Genomic DNA, 22,508 nt, shown 5'->3' with positions numbered 1-22,508 from the left:
TTCCACAAAAACCATCACTGCCACAACTCACTCCACACTCACCAACTGTCTCTCAGAAATTAAATCCTGGATGCAAACAAACTACCTTCAACTGAACAGCGACAAATCAGATATCATCATAATCGGACCCCCATCCCGCACCAACACCACCCAGAACTTCAACCCCACCCTTGACAACACCACTCTAACCCCCTCTCCTCACATTCGCAACCTTGGAGTAATCTTTGACAGCCAGCTCAAATTCGACAAACACACAAACCATATCACCAGGACTGCCTTCTTCCATCTGAAAAACATCGCCCGCCTCCGCCCCTCACTCTCCTTCCCGGCTGCTGAAACCCTCATCCACGCATTTATCACCTCAAGACTGGACTACTGCAACAGCATCCTGTATGGCTCATCATCCAACATTCTAAATAAACTACAATACATCCAGAACTGCGCTGCCCGCCTCCTCAACCACATCACCCCCGTCCTTCAAAACCTGCACTTCAAAATCCTTCTGCTAACACACAAAGTTCTCAATAACCAGCCCCCCCCCCCACCTCACCAACCTGATCCACCACTACACCCCCTCCCGCAGCCTTCGTTCATCAGAAGCGAACCTCCTCTCTATCCCCACACGAACCAAGCTCCGAACCTGGGGGGACAGAGCCTTCTCCATCGCTGCCCCCACCCTCTGGAACTCCCTCCCACAGCACATCAGAGACTGCACCGACCCCCCCACTTTCAAAACACCGACCAAAACACACCTCTTCAGACTTGTGAATTATGCTGTGTTGCTGTTTTAATATTCATTTATTTTTTATTTCTCTTCTTTATTCTATTTTATCATGTTTTATCAAACCACTGTAAAGCGTATTATTACTATGTTCCTGAAGTTTACAAAGGAGTCCAATGGAGGCGTTGTGTCTGGAGGGAACTTTAACCTTTTCAAAACATTAACATGCAAAAGAAACTGCAGTTAAGGCCCTTAAATAGTTGGATAGCCCGTTTAAAGCAAATGTTGGGATCTTGTCAGACGTGGACGGAGCAAGATGTGTTTTAGCCACCTTTTAAAAAGACCAACCTAAAGAAATCCATCTCAGTTTACGTGTATGCTATATCTAGATTATTTATAGTGACCAGTTTATTATGCCCTTTTCAAATGCGTTATTTGACCTCACATAACATGGAAGTTGTTGCTTTGATCCATTAGTTTAATTGTGCTGTTGTTTGACTTTGAAGACACATACAGTACAGTTAAGTAGATACAGTTCACGTCACAATGTGGTTGTTTTTAAGGCCCCATTAGCTCCTGCCTCTAAAGCCTCCACAACTCCAAATAGTCTATTTATAGCCACAGCACACAGATCAGACGTCTCACACCGCTCTATGCACGCAGACGGTTTCCTCTCAGTGTACATGGGGAAGCTTCGGCAGCCATTGACTCTGTTCATCGGGTTAATCTTCCACCTTCAGTCTTAACTCTTGACGTAAACACGAGCTGTAATCCTAATGCAGCTTCTTAAAGAAGTGTAACCAACATGCTGTCCTCACTTGAACCAGGATGTGCTGACCATGAAAAAGCATTGTCCCTGCACATGGTCATACAATCTAACCGCTATAGTCTAGGAATACCTGTTATTAGGTCCACATTTAAGTCGTTGTTTTTGTGAGAAAGGGGTTAATTCAGGGGTTAATGTTCATGCGCGTCCACATGATCCGTATTTAGTCTCTTTAAGCTAATTGGTGTTGTCTATGCGAGCAGGCGTGCAATGCATTGTGGTAACAGTGCAGCTTGAGCTCCTCATTTACATAAAGTTGAGGTCGAGGCTACTTTATGCAAATCATAAAGCCGCCTCTCGAAACTCTACCTGCTGTCAATGTTCAATAAAGACAGCTTTAGTAAATGCATGACATATTTCTCACCTGTAGTGTCTTCAGAAACACATTTTGATGAACTATTCTCGTGATATTGGAGAAATGGTTTTGCTAATGTTAAATGTTGTAATGCGTATATGAGCAGGTTACTCCACTAATTAGAGGATACGAGGATTTCATTGGTGTATTGTCATTTATCAAGAAAAAAGGCTTTTCTGTGTCTTATATCATTTGGGTTTTGGAGTGTTGGACGAACGAGGAATATTGTCCCCTTTAGGCTGACTGTTTTTCGGGTGTACTTTTTCCCATTTTATAATTTTCTTTTTTTTTTTGATTTTGATATACTTTATTAATCCCCGTGGGGAAAATGTTTCTCTGCATTTGACCCATCCTAGTGTTAGGAGCAGTGTGCTGCCATTTTGAACGGCACCCGGGGAGCAGTGTAGGGAACGGTGCCTTGCTCAGGGACACCTCGGTAGCACTTGGTCTTGCCGGGACTTGAACTGGTGACCTTCCAGTTGCCAAGCCAAGTCCCTATGGACTTCGCCACCACCGCCCCAATCAAACAATCAAACAATAAATCATAGCGCAATCAACCGATTAATTCAAAGGGAAACACGTTGTTAGGAGCTAAAAACGTTGAACCATTAATACAACCACAACCCAACAATGTGTTGAATTATTGCTTTTTTTTAATATTGCATTGAATTGCAACGTTGCATGTTTATCAGAATAAATTGTCATGTACTTTTGTTGTGGCCAACTATAATATAAAGGATCATTTTTGCAGTATTCATTTCCCCAAGTTTCTCTTTTCTCCATATGAGACAACAAACCCTGTCAAGCCATAATGTGTTTGCACTTTTCACACACGCATTCTTACATGTATAAAAGTACAGGAACCTCTTTTAGTGTCAGTGAAACATCTAAATACTTCTGTGTGAATCCACTCACACGGTGCATACGGTGTCTGGTGGAATCTTGGTTCTGCAGAGTTGTCCCTCAGGAGGTAACCTTTATCACATTAGCTTCTCCTGCTAATGCTATTTGGAAGCAGCACTGAGAGGAGTGCTCTAGTTTCAGAGAGGTATCTGCCTCTGTCTCTCTTACAGTGTGTACACTAGCGTGCCTTTGTCAGTGTGTAGCGTGCCTGCATGTTTATCATACACCTAATTGTTTATGGCAGTTGCTTTCTCTGGCGCAATAAACTAAAGCTTTTAAATCCATTTGCTGCAGTTAATGCAATCAGCCAGGGTTACCCAGAGTGACTGAAAGACGCCCTGGGCTCTTCTGACCTCAGTGATGAAACTTCAGCCCTCTGAGTCACTGCGGATCGCTCTGCTTTTTGTTCTGCACGGACTAAACCGACAAGAACGACCACTGGGACAGGCGCACAGAGACAGCCTATAGTAGCTGTTGTTCTTATACAGTCACTTGAGTCCTTTTAATCATTGCATGTATAAACCAGTTTGAACAGTAAGTCCTACAACTGGAAAGACACATATTTCTCTATCCCCTTCATTTCTGTTCATCTTTCTCCAGCTGCTTTCTGATCACTTTATTCTCTTAGATGAACACTTAAATATTCAGTCTCAGGCTTCTGACCCACTTAGAGAAAGAATTGATGAGTCAAAAATGTCAAGCAGCATGACTCATCTTATTAAATAAGGACCAACCACTATTGGGAGGTTATTTTTAAAATGTTAAATTCGTAAATGCTCTCTTTGTCACCTGCAAAAGGACTACAGACGGTCATAAGCTAAAAACTAATTTAAATCTGGTTACAACGCCTCTTTTCTCCTTTTTTAAATAACTATTTTGTAAATCGTCCGTGAAATAAAGCGTCACAAAAGATACATTTGACTGAGAGCATTATTATCACATTGTTGCCAGAATGTCCGTAGATATCTTAATAATATTGTTATTGTGAATTATTTTGGCCACAATAATCATGCATTAAAGAATATTATAATTATATTGTGACCGCAATATTTCAGAAGTGAAGTTATCCTACAAACCTTTGTTGTCCGTGAAGCTGCAGAACTCTGTGGACTTCATGAATGTCCAAAAACTATTGAAAAAACACAGAATATTAAAAGAAATATACAGATAAAAGTAACACTAACCTTATTCAAGTTTTAGTTTCTGTTCGGTTTGACTTTATTGTATTTCCCCCCTGCACATCGCTTTTGTAAATTATCCCTCTTTTTGATGCAAAAATATGTTCTATTTCTAGTTTTAGACAGCAAGCAAACACCTGATTTTCATGTCAGGGGAGGAGAACACATGCAGATTTTCTATTTAGCTATTGATGGATGGATGGATGGATAGATAGACCGATAAATGGATAGATAGATAGATAGATAGATAGATAGATAGATAGATAGATGGATGGATGGATATATATAGATAGATAGATAGACCCATAGATGGATAGATGGACAGATAGACAGACGGATAGATAGCCAGATATATAGATAGATAGACGGATGGATGGATAGACGGATAGATAGATAGATGGATGGATAGATAGATAGACCCATAGATAGACCCATAGATAGATGGACGGACGGATAGACAGATAGATAGATAGACGGATGGATAGATGAATGGATGGATAGACAGACGGACAGATGGATAGACAGATGGATAGACAGATAGATAGATAGACGGATAGATAGATGGATAGACGGATGGATGGATAGATAGATAGACGGATGGATAGATGAATGGATGGATAGACAGGCGGACAGATGGATAGACAGATAGATAGACGGATGGATGGATATAGAGATAGATAGATTACTTTATTGATCCCAATTTGGGAAATGTTTGCGTTGCAGCAGCATAGTAAGACACAAGGCAATGTACATAAGAGAAACTAAGGCACAGAAATAAACAGTCCAATATATTTCAGAAATAGAAATAAAATAGCATTAAAAAGTAAAAAAAATATACTCAAAAACATTATAAAAAACGGCCTCTTGTTCTGACATCAAGGTGTAAACTATGCTCAGAGCAAGTGACAAAGAAAACCTCAGAGTGGACGTAAAGCCTCAGGTTTCTAAATGTGTTGTGGTGTTAAGACAGAGAGTCAATCTGTCGGGTGTGTAAGTGACGCTGCTGTCATCTGAAGACGGATAACAGCGGAGCAGAGCAACAAGATTCATCTCCTGCTCCTCCTCAGCTCTTATCTCTGAACATCTCTCCCCTCCCATGTTTATTTCCTCCCTGCTCCTGGATCAGATTTCCTCAATTTCCTGCTGTGGATTGAGCTGGAAAGGATGCACATAAATACAGAGGATGTAGCACGTGGGAACTGCTGCTTCTGTACAATGGGCTGGACTTACCGGCATGTGAACATTATGTTGTTGTTTTTTCAGTTTCAAGAAGTGCAAAGTATTTCAGTCTGACAGTTACTTATCTCGGGAACGCTCAGTTATTTCAAGACCTTCAATTAGTCCAATATTGCCTTGTTTTCGGTTTAATCAAATCATCAATGTACCGCTTTTAGTGCAATTTTTATGGACCTGTACTCGAATATATCCATTTTAAGCTACTTTATACTTCCTGTCCACAACCAATTACAGAAAAATATTTTGTATTTCTTAATCTAGCCAGGTAGAAAGAAATTACGCACAACAAAAAACCTTGGCGTTGCTTTCTATCCTCCTTTATTTTAGGAGCGAAATGCCTCGACCAATATCCAGTCCCTGTTTGTCTGAGATCAACCCTCCATCAAACTCCTGGCACACAGTAAAGGAATCAAAGAAAACACACATAAACCATCAATAAATCACTTTCTAATCTCTTACTCAAAACGTGTTCTTTCAAAAAGGTTACTTAAGTAAATCTACAAAAGTATTAGCATTAAAATAAACTTAAACAGCTGAAAGTAGTCATTTGGGCCATTATAAGAGTGTATTTATTACATTGCTGGATCACAATTAACGATCTGTTAATCTGAGCATACTTTAGATTTGACATCTGGACAAAGTGAAGATACGATCAGGTATATTAATCCATAATCAAAAAGCTGCGATAATTCATTTCCTTTGACATTTGTATTAATTATATGAACTTTCAAAGCAACTAATCTTGTGGAGTAAAGAATACAGTATTCTCTTCCAAAATGTAGTGGATTGGAAGTAGCATAAAAAAACCTCCCCAAGGAAAGTACAAATACCTCAAAAAGGTATTTAGGTAGAGTAACTGTACTTGAGTAAATGTAGTTGCTTCCCACCACTGCACCTCAACGAGGCCCTGCTAACTCATAACTTCTTCCGATGAGTAATTAGTGAAACAAATTAAGTCATTGGCAGAACCTTCTCAGAAACATGCTATTTCAGGTATTCCTAATGCGTCTCCTCTCCATGACTCATTTGTTTTCTTTCCCTCCTCACCTTCCCCTCTCCTCAGAGATGGCAAAAGTACACACATCCTTTACTCAAGTGGAAGTACAGATACTCGTGTTTAAAAATACTCTGGTAGAAGTAGAAGTACTGACTAAACTTCTTTACTCAAGTAGAAGTATGGGCTTCGAAGTACCCATAGCTAGCAGCTGCTTTAAAGAGTACCTGACCTCCCTTTATATTAATAGAACAATAATGTCATTGTTAGCTAATGAATGTTTCCATGCTGAACAACGGCAACATGACAACGTTTCCATTGGTCCCTCTTCTTTAGAGAAGACCAGGAAGTGATGGATACACGGATCGTGTTCCAACCAATAGGCACGCAATGACTCTAACGAATAATGATCACGCACCAAACACACATTCAGACTAAAGGAACCAGCTGTTTGGGAAATGAGAGAAGTAGAAAGTTCAGGTATTTGAGTTCAACATGTGAGAAGTAGAAAGTACAGGTATTTGAGTTCAACATGTAAGAAGTAGAAAGTACAGGTATTTGAGTTCAACATGTGAGAAGTAAAAAGTACAGGTACTTGGGTTCAACATGTGAGAAGTAGAAAGTACAGGTATTTGTGTTCAACATGTGAGAAGTAGAAAGTACAGGTATTTGAGTTCAACATGTAAGAAGTAGAAAGTACAGGTATTTGAGTTCAACATGTAAGAAGTAGAAAGTACAGGTATTTGTGTTCAACATGTAAGAAGTCAAAGTTAAAAGTCATCAGAAAAATAAGTAGTGGAGTAAAGTACTGATACCAGAAAGATGTTCTTAAGTACGGTAACAAAGTATTTGTACTCCACTACTTCCCACCTTCCCCTCTCCTGCTTCCCAAGCTGTGTCTCTCCATGAAGCCGATCCCATCCAGAGACTGCGTATTGTTTTCTTCTCACACAACAGAAAACTGCAGACTATAATTACTTCTGATTCTCCCCCTCCTCACGCGTTTGTGTGGCTAGAAATAGACGTTTCCTGTAAAAAGAAACTGCTGACTCTCTCTCAGTGGACGGTGGGAAAGTGGACGACCTTCCAGTGATACATTTACTACAAGTTAATGAATCACCATCTTTTAAATGGACACTTTTGAATACAATGGGAATAAAATAAGTGACATTTCTTTATATAATCTGTTCTCTCCCATGATTGTTTATCTCCCATCAGGAACAAATTCATGTTTTCTGGACAAAACTGGATATTTTACCATCTGGGTGTTTAAATAGATAGATGGGTAGATAGATGGATGGATAGATAGATGGATGGATGGGTAGGTAGATAGATGTAGGTAGGTGGATGGATGGATAGATGGATGGATGGGTAGGTAGGTAGATAGATGTAGATGTAGGTAGGTGGGTGGATGGATGGATGGATGGATGGATAGATGGATGGATGGGTAGATAGATAGATAGATGTAGGTAGGTGGATGGATGGATGGATGGATGGATAGATGTAGATGGATGGATGGATGGATAGATAGGTAGGTAGGTAGGTAGGTAGGTGGGTAGGTAGGTAGGTAGGTAGGTAGGTAGGTAGGTAGGTAGGTAGGTAGGTAGCATCAAGTATATTCAAATTCACAATAGTAAGGACATATATAAGTATCTAAATAATACACATAACGAAAATATTGAATAGATTGAGTACTCTACAATATACAGTCTCACTAAGATACAAGAATATATAGAAATATATACAGACACATATTGGCATTGGATTAACTACGCATTACAAATGTGCAAAGTTGCTGCGAATTGTTTACAGACCATGTTAGGTGTGTGTGTGTGTGTGTGTGTGTGTGTGTGTGTGTGTGTGTGTGTGTGTGTGTGTGTGTGTGTGTGTGTGTGTGTGTGTGTGTGTGTGTGTGTGTGTGTGTGTGTGTGTGTGTGTGTGTGTGTGTGTGTGTGTGTGTGTGTGTGTGTGTGTGTGTGTGTGTGTGTGTGTGTGTGTGTGTGTGTGTGTGTGTGTGTGTGTGTGTGTGTGTGTGTGTGTGTTAGTTACAGTAACATAGTGTTCTTTGACAATAGTCCAAGTGCTCGCCCCGCTACCTTTACCTCAGTTGGTGCTGGCGTTAGGTTAGCCTCGGTTCCTCGTGACCATCTGCCATGACTCGGACCACCCTGAGACAATAACAGGCCGTCGGGGGGGGGGGGGGTGTGTGGGCGGTAATAGGAAACACAAATATGCCTGCTGATAATTATAGCCCAACACTTCTATGCTAATACACAATGAAAAGCTGCAGCTATTCCTCTGTGGGATTAAATTGTCTTATAATTGAAGCGTTGATATAAATATCTCACCACTACATTTTAATGGAGGAAGCGTTTGGATATATTATGTCACCAAATCTCATGAAAAGGCTCATAAATGATATAAGAGAAGGAGATAGATTATTTCTTTGTGACTTGATAGAGTAATGCAGGAATGAGTTCTAAAACCACAAATTAGTCAGCATTTTACCACTTCCCTTTCTCTCGTGTTTGTTTAGAGGTCTGAAATAAGGTCTGTGGTTAACAAAGTGCTTTATTCTACAACATTAAATACGTCAGTAAAAACCCCGCTGATGAATGTCTGAAGCTTTTATGTCATAAAAACAGAGGTTGCTAACAAGTGTCCAAAAGAGACGATTAAACGACATTAGCCACATTTAGCTTAGCGGTGGTGGCATGCAGTCATGTGATCGTGCTGTAGTTCCTATATTGCCTAAAGTTCCTCTTTTTTTTACAATTAGGAATCATAAACGTGTGTTTTCTACCTTGGTCGAGTTTAAAAGAACGATGGCTGATTCTATATTGTGAGAATTGATGCGCTGCAGACCACTGATGGGAGAGAATCAACAGGATTCCTCGAAAAAACAGGCCGTTTATAAATAGCCATGCTACCATCAATAGCAACTAAAAATGTTGAAGTCGCCGACCCAGATTTTAGATTTTAGAAAAGTGAAATAAGATGTACAATTAACAAAGATAATCCTCTGTCTTGTTGCCACTGAAAAAATGCAGCATTTGAAAACATGGTGCTTGCACAAAACATAATGCCACAAGGCTTTTTTTAAATGTATTTGTTGTACTTTATTAATTACTAAAATTATGAAGATGTTTTGGAAAATATTATAAATAATCTGTATTCTTCCCAGTCTGATTAAGGGGCCTGTCGCCATCAAATGATAGCAAAAAATAGGCCAATCCTGTAAGTAAAAATATCTAATACATAACTTAAAAAAAATTTAAAAATTGATTTGCTGAACTGACATGAATGCAGCAGAACAACAGCAGTTTATTTTCGCTTTATAAGCAAACGAGCAAAAGGTAATTGAAGTCATAAAGAACTGAGTAATGAAATAAGTATTTAGTATTAAATTAGAAGAAACAACAACTCGAAAGAACTTTGCCACCTTTCCAAATCCATTTGAAAGGCCTTCTAGTGCCTGCACAGCAGTCAGAGGAAACAGAGCAGCGCAGCAGAGACGATTCTCGCTGCCTGCTGCTTGGCAATGCCATCCCGTCCCAGAATGCATCGGGGCTGCGTTATGTAAGAGGTTGTTCTGGTCTATTCTTAGCTCCACCTCACTGAGAAGTAACTGTGCTGGTTGCCTGAGAGTCCAAAGCGCAGAGATCTGATGATCGCTCAGCCATCAGGCCCTCGCTCCGGGACGCTGGCAGCACCGCATGCCCATATTTGGTGTTTGGAGGAAGTGGAGGTGGGGGTGCGAAGGAGGGGGATTCATGTTTTAAATAATAAAACAAACAAAAGATTTATGAATAGTGCTGATGTCCAAAAATAGGACATGTCAACACTACCGCTTCTGTCTCGCAAAATAACAGTGCTGCATCACACACTGTGTTAACTGCAGAGAAAGAAACACTGCATCCATCTTTACATCCATCTTTATTTAGTTTGTATCTGTCATATGTAGCCATTGTGTCACACGTTTCCAACTCCCCATGTTTGGTGTTGTTAAGGAAGTGGAGGTGTATAGGTGTAGGTGGGCATGCGAAGGAGAAGGATTTATGTATTTTTATAGACTATCAGACAAAGGATATATGAATTGTACTGTTTTCCTAAAATAGGACCGTTTCTGTCTTGCATTATAAGACAGTGCTGCACCAAAGACTCACTTCCTGTCTGTCAACTGCAGAACGAGACACACTGCATGATTTCATTGCATGGGTAACCATTGTGTCACTCTTTGTCTTCATCCATTAGTCTCCAACTGCAAAAAATTTATGAATTAACGGAAGTAAAGGTGCATAGGAGTTTGATTTATATATTTAATACTATAACAGAATAGTGCTTTATGAATGCTACTGGTTTCCACTGAGACATTCGAGCAAGTGTCATTTTCAAAACGTTGTCACATCTCATCCATCTTTGCATCCAGTCAGTTTTTGGTATTTGGAGGAAGTGGAGATGTTTAGGTGGGTGTGTGCAAAGGAGGAGGATGTATATATTTAATAATGGACCTGCACATGGGAGGAAATGAAATGAATAACACTGGGTTTGTTTTTAATCCTGAAATAGGACATGTGTACACTCTGCTACCTCGTGTGTGTTGCAGTATCAGAGAGAGCTGCATCACACACTCACTCAGCAGAAAGATTCATCCATCTGTACTTCCAGTATCAAGTATAAGAAGTATTTCATTCCATTGTGCTGTGTATTACATTCTGTTCTGTTTTACATGTACATAGTTAATTATTCCTACTTGTTTATTGTATGTTGCATTGTTGGAGGAGACGGGATGGGATTTTTCCATTGCTTTTAGGAATATTGCAGAAGATAGGAACTGTGGCAAATGCATGTTGTTGATACTTACATGAGCAGGATCATCTCCACCTATAAACAACAGCCTAAATGGAATCGCCAATAGTAGACAGCTAAAGTTGGGCTATAAAGGAACTACAGCACGGTCACATGACTTCACGTCACCACCGCTAAGCTAAAGGTGGCTAATGTTGGGCTATAAAGGAACTACAGCACGGTCACATGACTTCACGTCACCACCGCTAAGCTAAAGGTGGCTAATGTTGGGCTATAAAGGAACTACAGCACGGTCACATGACTTCACGTCACCACCGCTAAGCTAAAGGCGGCTAATGTTGGGCTATAAAGGAACTACAGCACGGTCACATGACTTCACGTCACCACCGCTAAGCTAAAGGCGGCTAATGTTGGGCTATAAAGGAACTACAGCACGGTCACATGACTTCACGTCACCACCGCTAAGCTAAAGGCGGCTAATGTTGGGCTATAAAGGAACTACTGTACAGCACGGTCACATGACTTCACGTCACCACCGCTAAGCTAAAGGTGGCTAATGTTGGGCTATAAAGGAACTACAGCACGGTCACATGACTTCACGTCACCACCGCTAAGCTAAAGGTGGCTAATATTGGGCTATAAAGGAACTGCAGCACGGTCACATGACTTCACGTCACCACCGCTAAGCTAAAGGTGGCTAATGTTGGGCTATAAAGGAACTGCAGCACGGTCACATGACTTCACGTCACCACCGCTAAGCTAAAGGCGGCTAATGTTGGGCTATAAAGGAACTACTGTACAGCACGGTCACATGACTTCACGTCACCACCGCTAAGCTAAAGGTGGCTAATGTTGGGCTATAAAGGAACTACAGCACGGTCACATGACTTCACGTCACCACCGCTAAGCTAAAGGCGGCTAATGTTGGGCTGTACAGGAACTACAGCACGGTCACATGACTTCACGTCACAACCGCTAAGCTAAAGGTGGCTAATGTTGGGCTGTACAAGAACTACAGCACGGTCACATGACTTCACGTCTCCACCGCTAAGCTAAAGGTGGCTAATATTGGGCTATAAAGGAACTGCAGCACGGTCACATGACTTCACGTCACCACCGCTAAGCTAAAGGCGGCTAATGTTGGACTATAAAGGAACTACAGCACGGTCACATGACTTCACGTCACCACCGCTAAGCTAAAGGCGGCTAATGTTGGACTATAAAGGAACTACAGCACGGTCACATGACTTCACGTCACCACCGCTAAGCTAAAGGCGGCTAATGTTGGGCTATAAAGGAACTGCAGCACGGTCACATGACTTCACGTCACCACCGCTAAGCTAAAGGCGGCTAATGTTGGACTATAAAGGAACTACAGCACGGTCACATGACTTCACGTCACCACCGCTAAGCTAAAGGCGGCTAATGTTGGGCTATAAAGGAGCTACAGCACGGTCACATGACTTCACGTCACCACCGCTAAGCTAAAGGCGGCTAAGGTTGGGCTATAAAGGAACTACAGCGCGGTCATATGACTTGACGTCTCTACTGCTAAGCTAAAGATGGCTAATGTTGGGCTATAAAGGAACTGCAGCACGGTCACATGACTTCACGTCACCACCGCTAAGCTAAAGGAGGCTAATGTTGGGCTATAAAGGAACTACAGCACGGTCACATGACTTCACGTCACCACGGCTAAGCTAAAGGCGGCTAATGTTGGGCTATAAAGGAACTACAGCACGGTCACATGACTTCACGTCACCACCGCTAAGCTAAAGGCGGCTAATGTTAGGCTATAAAGGAACTGCAGCACGGTCACATGACTTCACGTCACCACCGCTAAGCTAAAGGCGGCTAATGTTAGGCGTGATGCCGTTTAGTCGTTTCATTTAGACACTTGAAGCAACTGCCGTTTCACCAGTGGGGTATTTTATGTCGTAGAAAACACATTAAAATCTCTCCCTTATTTCAGGTTGCTGACAACAAACACATTTTAAAAATAATTTACTTGCTGACTCATATTTGGATTTCAGGACTAATTCCTGCACCACTCTTCAAAACATTGAAATCCTTTCATAAACATCCAGCCCCTCATAATTCCCATCTGCCATGCGTAGCCATTGTGTCACTCCTCCTCCTGATCCCTTAGTCTCCAACTGTCCACTATAACTCTTAATGGACGCCCAATCCTATTATAATTATTGCCTGGAAAACTCCGCAGAGACACAGTGGGATTCAGAGGGTCTAAACAAACAGATGAGGCATCGTCTCCGTGTTGTGATGCAGGATAATGAACATGTAATCAGGATTCATGAGATCATGTACCGAGTAATATTTCTCGGTATTTCAACCCTCTGAGGATTTCACACAACAAGTAAACACTGCTTTGTATATGCTGATCCTGTTGTGTTTGGAATAAATGATTAAATATTCAGGATTACATCTTCATCCTCCATCGGGAAAACATTTGAAATAGGATTTTTATTTAAAATAACTTTTTCTCATCATATATGTTCTATAAAGCATTATTATAGTGATTATGCACCTACATAACTGTTCTGCATTAATGCACCATAACTTAAGATACTTTAATACATATTGTATGCAAGCAGTTCTATCCAATCCTTTCATATTAAGTTAAAATAACATATAACGCTCTGCAGAATTACAGCTACTGTAAAGTGTGAAGCAGCTGCATCACGACACACCTCTTTAGTTTGTAGTCAATCATGAATTGTTGATGTTTATTTCATTTCCTCCCGAGCACTTTTCGCACAAAGCATGTTGTTCAAGCAATTTTATTTAAAAGTACAGCCTATGATTGATTTTTAAATGTTTGTTCTCTGCATGCTTTGACATATTCTTTTGAATTGTCATCTGAAATATTGAAAGGGTGCCAGTGACTCAGCAGCTAAAAGTATTCCCACATACACAGCGATCCTCTTTGAAGCCAGGCACGAAATGGCAGCACTTTGTAAATGCCACACACGCAGGTCCACAGTCGCTCGAACACAAACTCTATATCAGCCAGATGTTAAAACCTACTTTACCCCGATTTAATTTGACCACAGTGAGAATAACCGACCAAGACACCGACCAACACCTATGTTTAAAATATAATAATCAAAACGTGAATTGCTTTATCAATGAATGTTTAGAATAGATTGGAAATAACATGTTCGAGGGCACAAGGGAGTTTATCTCAGGAATTCATATTGTCTCTGTATTGGTAAGCAAAATGGCCCAGACTTAACAATCTCTTTCATTTCCTCTCATTTATTATGTTCATTATACATTTAAGAAGAAACCAGCATGTCAACTCCGATGCACCAAACGCTCTTGACGATCCAAATCTGCTCCAGCCCAGATCTGCTGAATAATGAATCCACTTTATCATAAGTTGGAGGTGTGTTTCTGATTGTGGGATAGTGGTGATCTAATAATATGAAACCCTCTCTAACGGTCACACATGCAGAGCACACAGCTAGTACCAGGGGCAGTGGATAGTGAGGTGGGCTGAAGATCGGTTGTGAGTTCAAATCCTGCCAGGAACACCACCACTGGTACCCTTGAGCAAGGCACTTAGTCCTTAGTTACTCCAGGGAGAATGTCCCTGTAATTGTAAGTCGCGTTGGATAAAAGCGTCAGCTAAATGTAATGTAATGATTGATTACGAGCACCATGAACGCCCCTTAACACCCTGTAAGGGCAGATCATTTGACACTTCCTGAAGAATTAGTGAGATGTCTCTCCATCTGAGAGTACACACTAATGGCATTCGATCTCCCCCTTTCTCTCTCCAACGTGGTACTCGCCAGGGGTGTCCTCTTTCGCCGCTGTTGTTCAATATAGCCATTGAACCTCTCGCTATCTGGCTCAGAAGCCATGATAGGTTTGAGGGCATTACGCGTCAGGCATGGTTCATAAACTGTCTCTATGCCGATGACCTTCTTCTTATGATCTCGAACCCCTTATCCTCTCTCCCCCCCATACTGTCGATTTTAGATCGATTTGGCCGTGTATCAGGTTTCAAACTAAACATTCAAAAGGGCGAAGTATTTTTTGTAAATAAAATGGCACTTCCCCAATCCCTATTCGCCTCTAAAGGCTGTGGAGGGGTTCAAATACTTGGGGGTGTTTGTTGCAAACTCTTTTAAAGACCTGTTCCCTAAAACCTTTCAGCCTCTACGAGATCAATGCAAAGCCGATATGTCTCGTGGGCCTCCCTCCCCCCGTCTCTTGCAGGAGAATTAGAGATGCTACCAAAAGAAACTGGTCAAATTGAGTTAAATAAACACATGTTCTTTAAGCTCTTGTTTCCTTGCGTTGGACAACAATGTGTGGACTTTGTAAACAAGATGTTTATTTCTAATCTTGGTAAGAGTACGCTCAACCATTTCTAAAATGATCCGCCAAAAGAAGAACAGATATAAGAAAACATTGGTGAATCCCAGAAATCAATGCACACTTACAAAATAACACATCTTGGATTCAAACAACAATAATAGGACATCTGATAATGGGATATCGCTTCCTGCTTCCCTCAAAGTGTGCATACCTCTTAACTCTTCCAAGCGTGAGAAGTCATGACTCAGACTTGTTGCACCATGCTTGTACAGAAAACATTTGCTCTGCAGAACAAACATGGTTGTAGTTTAAATCAAAGCCAACAGGAGGTGTGACGACGTTGGGAAATGATTAACGTGTTTTACAGAGTAACAGACAACAGTCTGAGACCTCGGGGTTTCACCGGTTCCCTGAACGCCTCAATTACTTGTTATTTCCTATTCCACGGAAACAAACTGGTCGAGGCTTGTAGAAACTCTGATACTTTATCAGAGGTGGGAGGTAGTGGAGTACAAATACTTTGTTACTGTACTTGTTAATGTTTCTGGTATCAGTACTTTACTCCACTACTTCTTTTTCTGACGACTTTTTACTTTTACTTCTTACATGTTAAACACAAATACCTGTACTTTCTACTTCTTACATGTTGAACACAAATACCTGTACTTTCTACTTCTCACATGTTGAACTCAAATACCTGTACTTTCTACTTCTTACATGTTGAACTCAAATACCTGTACTTTCTACTTCTTACATGTTGAACTCAAATACCTGTACTTTCTACTTCTTACATGTTGAACACAAATACCTGTACTTTCTACTTCTTACATGTTGAACACAAATACCTGTACTTTCTACTTCTTACATGTTGAACACAAATACCTGTACTTTATACTTCTCACATGTTGAACACAAATACCTGTACTTTATACTTCTTACATGTTGAACTCAAATACCTGTACTTTCTACTTCTTACATGTTGAACACAAATACCTGTACTTTCTACTTCTTACATGTTGAACACAAATACCTGTACTTTCTACTTCTCACATGTTGAACTCAAATACCTGTACTTTCTACTTCTTACATGTTGAACTCAAATACCTGTACTTTCTACTTCTTACATGTTGAACTCAAATACCTGTACTTTCTACTTCTTACATGTTGAACACAAATACCTGTACTTTCTACTTCTTACATGTTGAACACAAATACCTGTACTTTCTACTTCTTACATGTTGAACACAAATACCTGTACTTTATACTTCTCACATGTTGAACACAAATACCTGTACTTTATACTTCTTACATGTTGAACTCAAATACCTGTACTTTCTACTTCTTACATGTTGAACACAAATACCTGTACTTTCTACTTCTTACATGTTGAACACAAATACCTGTACTTTCTACTTCTCACATGTTGAACTCAAATACCTGTACTTTCTACTTCTTACATGTTGAACTCAAATACCTGTACTTTCTACTTCTCACATGTTGAACTCAAGTACCTGTACTTTCTACTTCTTACATGTTGAACTCAAATACCTGTACTTTCTACTTCTCACATGTTGAACTCAAGTACCTGTACTTTCTACTTCTTACATGTTGAACTCAAGTACCTGTACTTTCTACTTCTTACATGTTGAACTCAAATACCTGTACTTTCTACTTCTCACATGTTGAACTCAAGTACCTGTACTTTCTACTTCTCACATGTTGAACTCAAATACCTGTACTTTCTACTTCTCACATGTTGAACTCAAGTACCTGTACTTTCTACTTCTTACATGTTGAACACAAATACCTGTACTTTCTACTTCTTACATGTTGAACACAAATACCTGTACTTTCTACTTCTTACATGTTGAACTCAAATACCTGTACTTTCTACTTCTTACATGTTGAACTCAAATACCTGTACTTTCTACTTCTTACATGTTGAACTCAAGTACCTGTACTTTCTACTTCTCACATGTTGAACTCAAGTACCTGTACTTTCTACTTCTTACATGTTGAACTCAAATACCTGTACTTTCTACTTCTCACATGTTGAACTCAAGTACCTGTACTTTCTACTTCTTACATGTTGAACTCAAGTACCTGTACTTTCTACTTCTTACATGTTGAACTCAAATACCTGTACTTTCTACTTCTCACATGTTGAACTCAAGTACCTGTACTTTCTACTTCTCACATGTTGAACTCAAATACCTGTACTTTCTACTTCTCACATGTTGAACTCAAGTACCTGTACTTTCTACTTCTTACATGTTGAACACAAATACCTGTACTTTCTACTTCTTACATGTTGAACACAAATACCTGTACTTTCTACTTCTTACATGTTGAACTCAAATACCTGTACTTTATACTTCTCTCATTTCCAAAACAGCTGGTTCCTTTAGTCTGAATGTGTGTTGGTGCGTGATCATTATTCTTTAGAGTCACTGCGTGCCTATTGGTTGGAACACGATCCGTGTATCCATCACTTCCTGGTCTTCTCTAAAGAAGAGGGACCAATGGAAACGTTGTCATGTTGCCGTTGTTCAGCATGGAAACATTCATTAGCTAACAATGACATTATTGTTCTATTAATATAAAGGGAGGTCAGGTACTCTTTAAAGCAGCTGCTAGCTATGGGTACTTTTTACTGAAGTACACTTAAAAGCCCATACTTCTTTACTTTGACTTGAGCAAAGAAGTTTAGTCAGTACTTCTACTTCTACCAGAGTATTTTTAAACACGAGTATCTGTACTTATACTCGAGTAAAGAATGTGTGTACTTTTGCCATCTCTGTAATGCGTTTTCTTTCTGGGATTAATATTAGAAACGTGTGCTCAACAACGATGTGAAGTGCTGCAGATTGTCTTCAGAGAGGCAATCAGAGGAAAACCTGGCGCTTTCTTTGAGTGCATGAGAGATGACTGGATAATGTTGGAGGTGTTCAGCTGGCACCAGCCTGCCTGGATCTAGTTCATCGACTCTCACAGCGATAAGATACACAGGCAGAGCTTTGACTCAGGCTCTGTTTTGGTGTCTCGCTTCAGACCATATTGTATTAGAATGCAGGTAATGATATTTTAGCATGGTTTGAGAAATGAATGTCCACTTCGTACTGAATAATCTTGATTTACAATATCTGTAGCCGCCTACATGTGATTATCCTTTACTAGATCCAGAATCTAAAAATAATTAGCGTTAGCAGCTTATCATAATTTACAATATGATAAGGCATGCATCCTTCCTCTCTTTACCATTTGAGTTGTTTTGGTTAATCCTGTAATGCAGGGGTGTCAAACTCAAGGCCCGGGGGCCAAATCCGGCCCGCGACTTCATTTCATGTGGCCCGCAAGAAATCTGAAAGAATGTAATATGTTTATTATACGGTTACATGCCGGTTTACAGATGCACGATGTCCATAAACTACATGTCCCATAATGCATCTTAAATTTGATGCATTTTTAATGTCGCTTTTTTTCAGAATTTGGCTTTTCTTTTAAAAATAATTTTGTGACATTCCCACTGAAGAGACTTGCACTTATTTGCCCTAGACTTCTGCTTTCAGACGTAGTTATTTATGAAGTTTTTACCCTATCCGATAATAATCCAATGCAGAGGCAATAAAGTAATTACATTATTTTATATATATATATATTATATATTTATATATGTATGTTTATATAGTCTTAAAGTTACAACCGGCCCTTTGAGTGCAACCATAATGCTGATGTGGCCCGCGATGAAATTGAGTTTGACACCCCACCTGTAATGGATCTCAACAACATATGCACATGTATTTTATATCTATTTACTTTTCTCCGTCTTACTTATAAAAAAAATAAAAGCCTAAACGTTCTGACTTTCAAATGAAAAGTGTCTTTGTGCTCCTGCAGCTTGGTTCTTGTTACCATGTACAGACACAACCACAGATATTAAATAACACTGAGCCGACACACAGTTGGAAAAGCAGGTCTGAGATTTGGTTCTGCTGTAGCACCTCACAAATTATCACGCTGGCTGTGAAGACGAAGCGTTTCTCAGATTTCTCTCTAATAATTAATTTGTGAAACCGGTTCGGTTGCTGAGACAACGCAAACACGCACGCTCTCAATAATATAATTTTTCTTTTATGGGCTAAAGTCTTGAGAGTGAAATGTCAAATCACACCATCACTGACCTTTAAGATCACGTCTATAAATATTAACCATTAGGCGTCACACTTTCCAAACGGAGCGGGAAGACAAAAGGGGAATTTCTAGATAAGGAGATGATAAAAGAGGCACTAAAAGGTTTGACGCTCACAATGAACTACTGATTTTTTTCATTATTTAAACAGCTCAAAATGTCATTAAGATTGCAATGACATGCTCTGTGTGTTCGGGAGTCTTCGTAAGAACTTAAAGGGGCCCTTTGATACTCATTTTCAGGTTCATATTTGAAATGTTTGTCTCTACTTCATGTCTCCATGCTTTAAAGTTCAAAAAGCTCTTTATTTTTCTCATGCTGTAGCACCTCTTTTCACCCTCTGTCTGAAACCACAGCCCAGTCTGCTCTGATTGGTTAGCTGGCCGGCTCTGTTGTGATTGGTCAACAGCTCAGAGATGTCCCGCCCCTTAGCCTATCACGTACAATGTGTTGAGGTGCTGTCTAAAAGAAGTGTGTATTTTTTGGATTTAAAAAGGCTTGTTTCTTTGCCTGTTATTTGCCCGGTGCATTTCAGAGCCTGGAATCAATATTTTCAAAGCAAATTTTAACCCAACTTTACTATTCGATTGACTTTCACTGCTCTTATCGTTTCATTTCTCTTGTTGTCAGGGAACAGGCCAATAGACTGTTCTTACTTATACCTACAAAAAAGTAATGCACTGATATCGTTCATAAGGCGTTCCCCTGTGAAACCAGAAGTGAACGTTGACCCGTTTGTTCTGTAACTTCCGTACTTAAGTAACACTACTACCCATGTCGCTTAAATCTAGCAAAGTACATTTGTTGCCAAACGGCCCGTCCACACACAGGCATGAAAAAAATCTTGAAGCTGGGCGTGTCTGAAGCTTGGCGATTTCACGTGCCCAAGGCGACCAACAACCAATCACATCAATCTCCCGCCCCCGACATACAAAGCAATAGCAAAGTTAAAACGAAGTAAACTGGATATCAAATCCCCAAACAGGCGAAAACCTACCAGTTCCACCCGCTGTCTCTGCCGCCTCCCTCCATGCCTGGTTCCTCCGGTTTGTATCCCGGTAAATAGTTCTGGTCGTAAAGAACCGGGTGATTTGCTACCGTAATTTCTCGTTTGGAATATGAGGAAATGAATCTGGCTCTCCCAGCTTGCACGCGGTTTGATTGGCTAGCGCTTGTACTGGCGGGATTTTCATAAACGGGATTTGATTGGCTGATGCCAGCTTCGAAAGCATCGGGAGCATCAAAAGTTGAACATTGCTCAACTTTTGATGCTCCCGATGCTTTCAAAGCCATGCTCCGCTCCCCACAATGCAGTTCGGCGAAGATTAAAAATCTTCTACGTCACCCCATCAAGTGAATGGGCGAAGCTTTGAAAGACTTTATTCATGCCTGTGTGTGGACGGGCCGTAACAGGTTCTGCATTACAGTGTTTTGTAAACCACAAATAATGACAGTTACATTTTCATTAGATATCAAAACGTACCATTGTATATTAAACAAACATACAAATTGGTAGAGACCAAAAACCGAGCTAAAAAGATAATATTAATACATTGCATTTTTGAAGCACTTTATCAGGTGCAACGGCTCTTTACATAAAAATAAGATGTACGGTCAAATTAAAGTCGAGCAATAAAACAATATTTAAAATGAGGACGCAACATTAATCCCACATTAAAAGCTAGTCTGAAGAGGTGAGGTCAGTGTTTTGAAGGTGGGAAGGTCAGAAAGGGATTGAATATTGGATTTACATTCATCAGTTGGACCCATAACGAACATAAACAACAACTAAACAACAACTAAACAACTCTGAATGATTGATAATGCTGCTGTGTGATAAGCATATCAGCATCAGATGTGGGATGAAAATCTGCTTTACAGTGCAAGAAATGACCTTTTCTTGCACCTGTATTATTGCATGTGGTCATGCAAAGTGTCTATGACTTATGGAAACATGCCTCTCTGCAGACTTCAGTGACCAGCTGCTGGAGGTGGTCGGTCTGGAGGGGGCGATCGAGATGGGACAGATCTACACCGGACTGAAGAGTGCCGGACGCAGACTCGCTCAGTGTGCCAACGTCACCATCAGGTAACTCCTCCATCTTTCCCCCCACATGCCGTCCTTCTTCCTCCTCTCTCTCCCGTCCTTCTTCCTCCTCTCTCTCCCGTCCGTCTTCCTCCTCTCTCTCCCGTCCTTCTTCCTCCTCTCTCTCCCGTCCATCTTCCTCCTCTCTCTCCCATCCTTCTTCCTCCTCTCTCTCCCGTCCATCTTCCTCCTCTCTCTCCCGTCCATCTTCCTCCTCTCTCTCCCATCCTTCTTTCTCCTCTCTCTCCCATCCTTCTTCCTCCTCTCTCTCCCGTCCGTCTTCCTCCTCTCTCTCCCATCCTCCTGCTGGTCAGCCAACTGGAAACTTTCTGCACAAAACAATCTCCCTTCTCTACATGTATGATCAAAAATGTATTCCTTTTGAGTGTTTTTGTGCAAGGGGTGAAATCCCTGCAGCATCTAAACAATAACATGCCCCTGTACCTGATAAATTATACATTTCATATATGCATGCTTTACTGAGAGAGCTGCTGGAGGCGAGGGCGAGGTCACAATCACAGGATGAGAGATGATCCGTCTGTGGTGTTGAGTTGGATTTGGATCCAGCTTCGTAATGGCTCTCCTCTCCTCCTTCCTCTTGTGCTTCAACAAAGAGCACGCAGCTTTAAGGTGTCTTATTTTTAGCTGTCTCTACTTTACTTGAGGATGCAGCTATTACATTTACAGGAAATGGAATAGGTACAATTCAATTCAATAAGAATATTTAAAACTGGATTTAGATGTATCTAGAGAAGTGGACCCATATTTGGTATTTAATAAAACTGCAGATGTTATAAAATGAGACCAAACTTTTCTATGGTCGTCAGGTTTTGAGCCAGGAACTAAACTATTCAGGCAGTTTAG

General features: G+C 40.5%; 1 protein-coding gene across 2 annotated transcripts in view; it reads left to right on the top strand.

Annotated features, from left to right (window-relative positions):
- LOC117466963 (diacylglycerol kinase beta) overlaps positions 1 to 22,508 on the top strand; it is a 170,278-nt gene that overhangs the window by 137,240 nt on the left and 10,530 nt on the right. For both annotated transcript variants that reach the window (XM_034110501.2, XM_034110500.2), the window contains one exon: positions 21,527 to 21,647. In XM_034110501.2, coding sequence (XP_033966392.1) covers positions 21,527 to 21,647 — 121 coding nt within the window. The remainder of the gene's footprint in view (positions 1 to 21,526; positions 21,648 to 22,508) is intronic.

The sequence above is a fragment of the Pseudochaenichthys georgianus genome, chromosome 21 (genome assembly GCF_902827115.2).
Source record: "Pseudochaenichthys georgianus chromosome 21, fPseGeo1.2, whole genome shotgun sequence".
Lineage (NCBI taxonomy): Eukaryota > Metazoa > Chordata > Actinopteri > Perciformes > Channichthyidae > Pseudochaenichthys > Pseudochaenichthys georgianus.
Note: the sequence above shows the minus strand (reverse complement) of the source record. Positions and strands in the feature narration are given on the sequence as shown.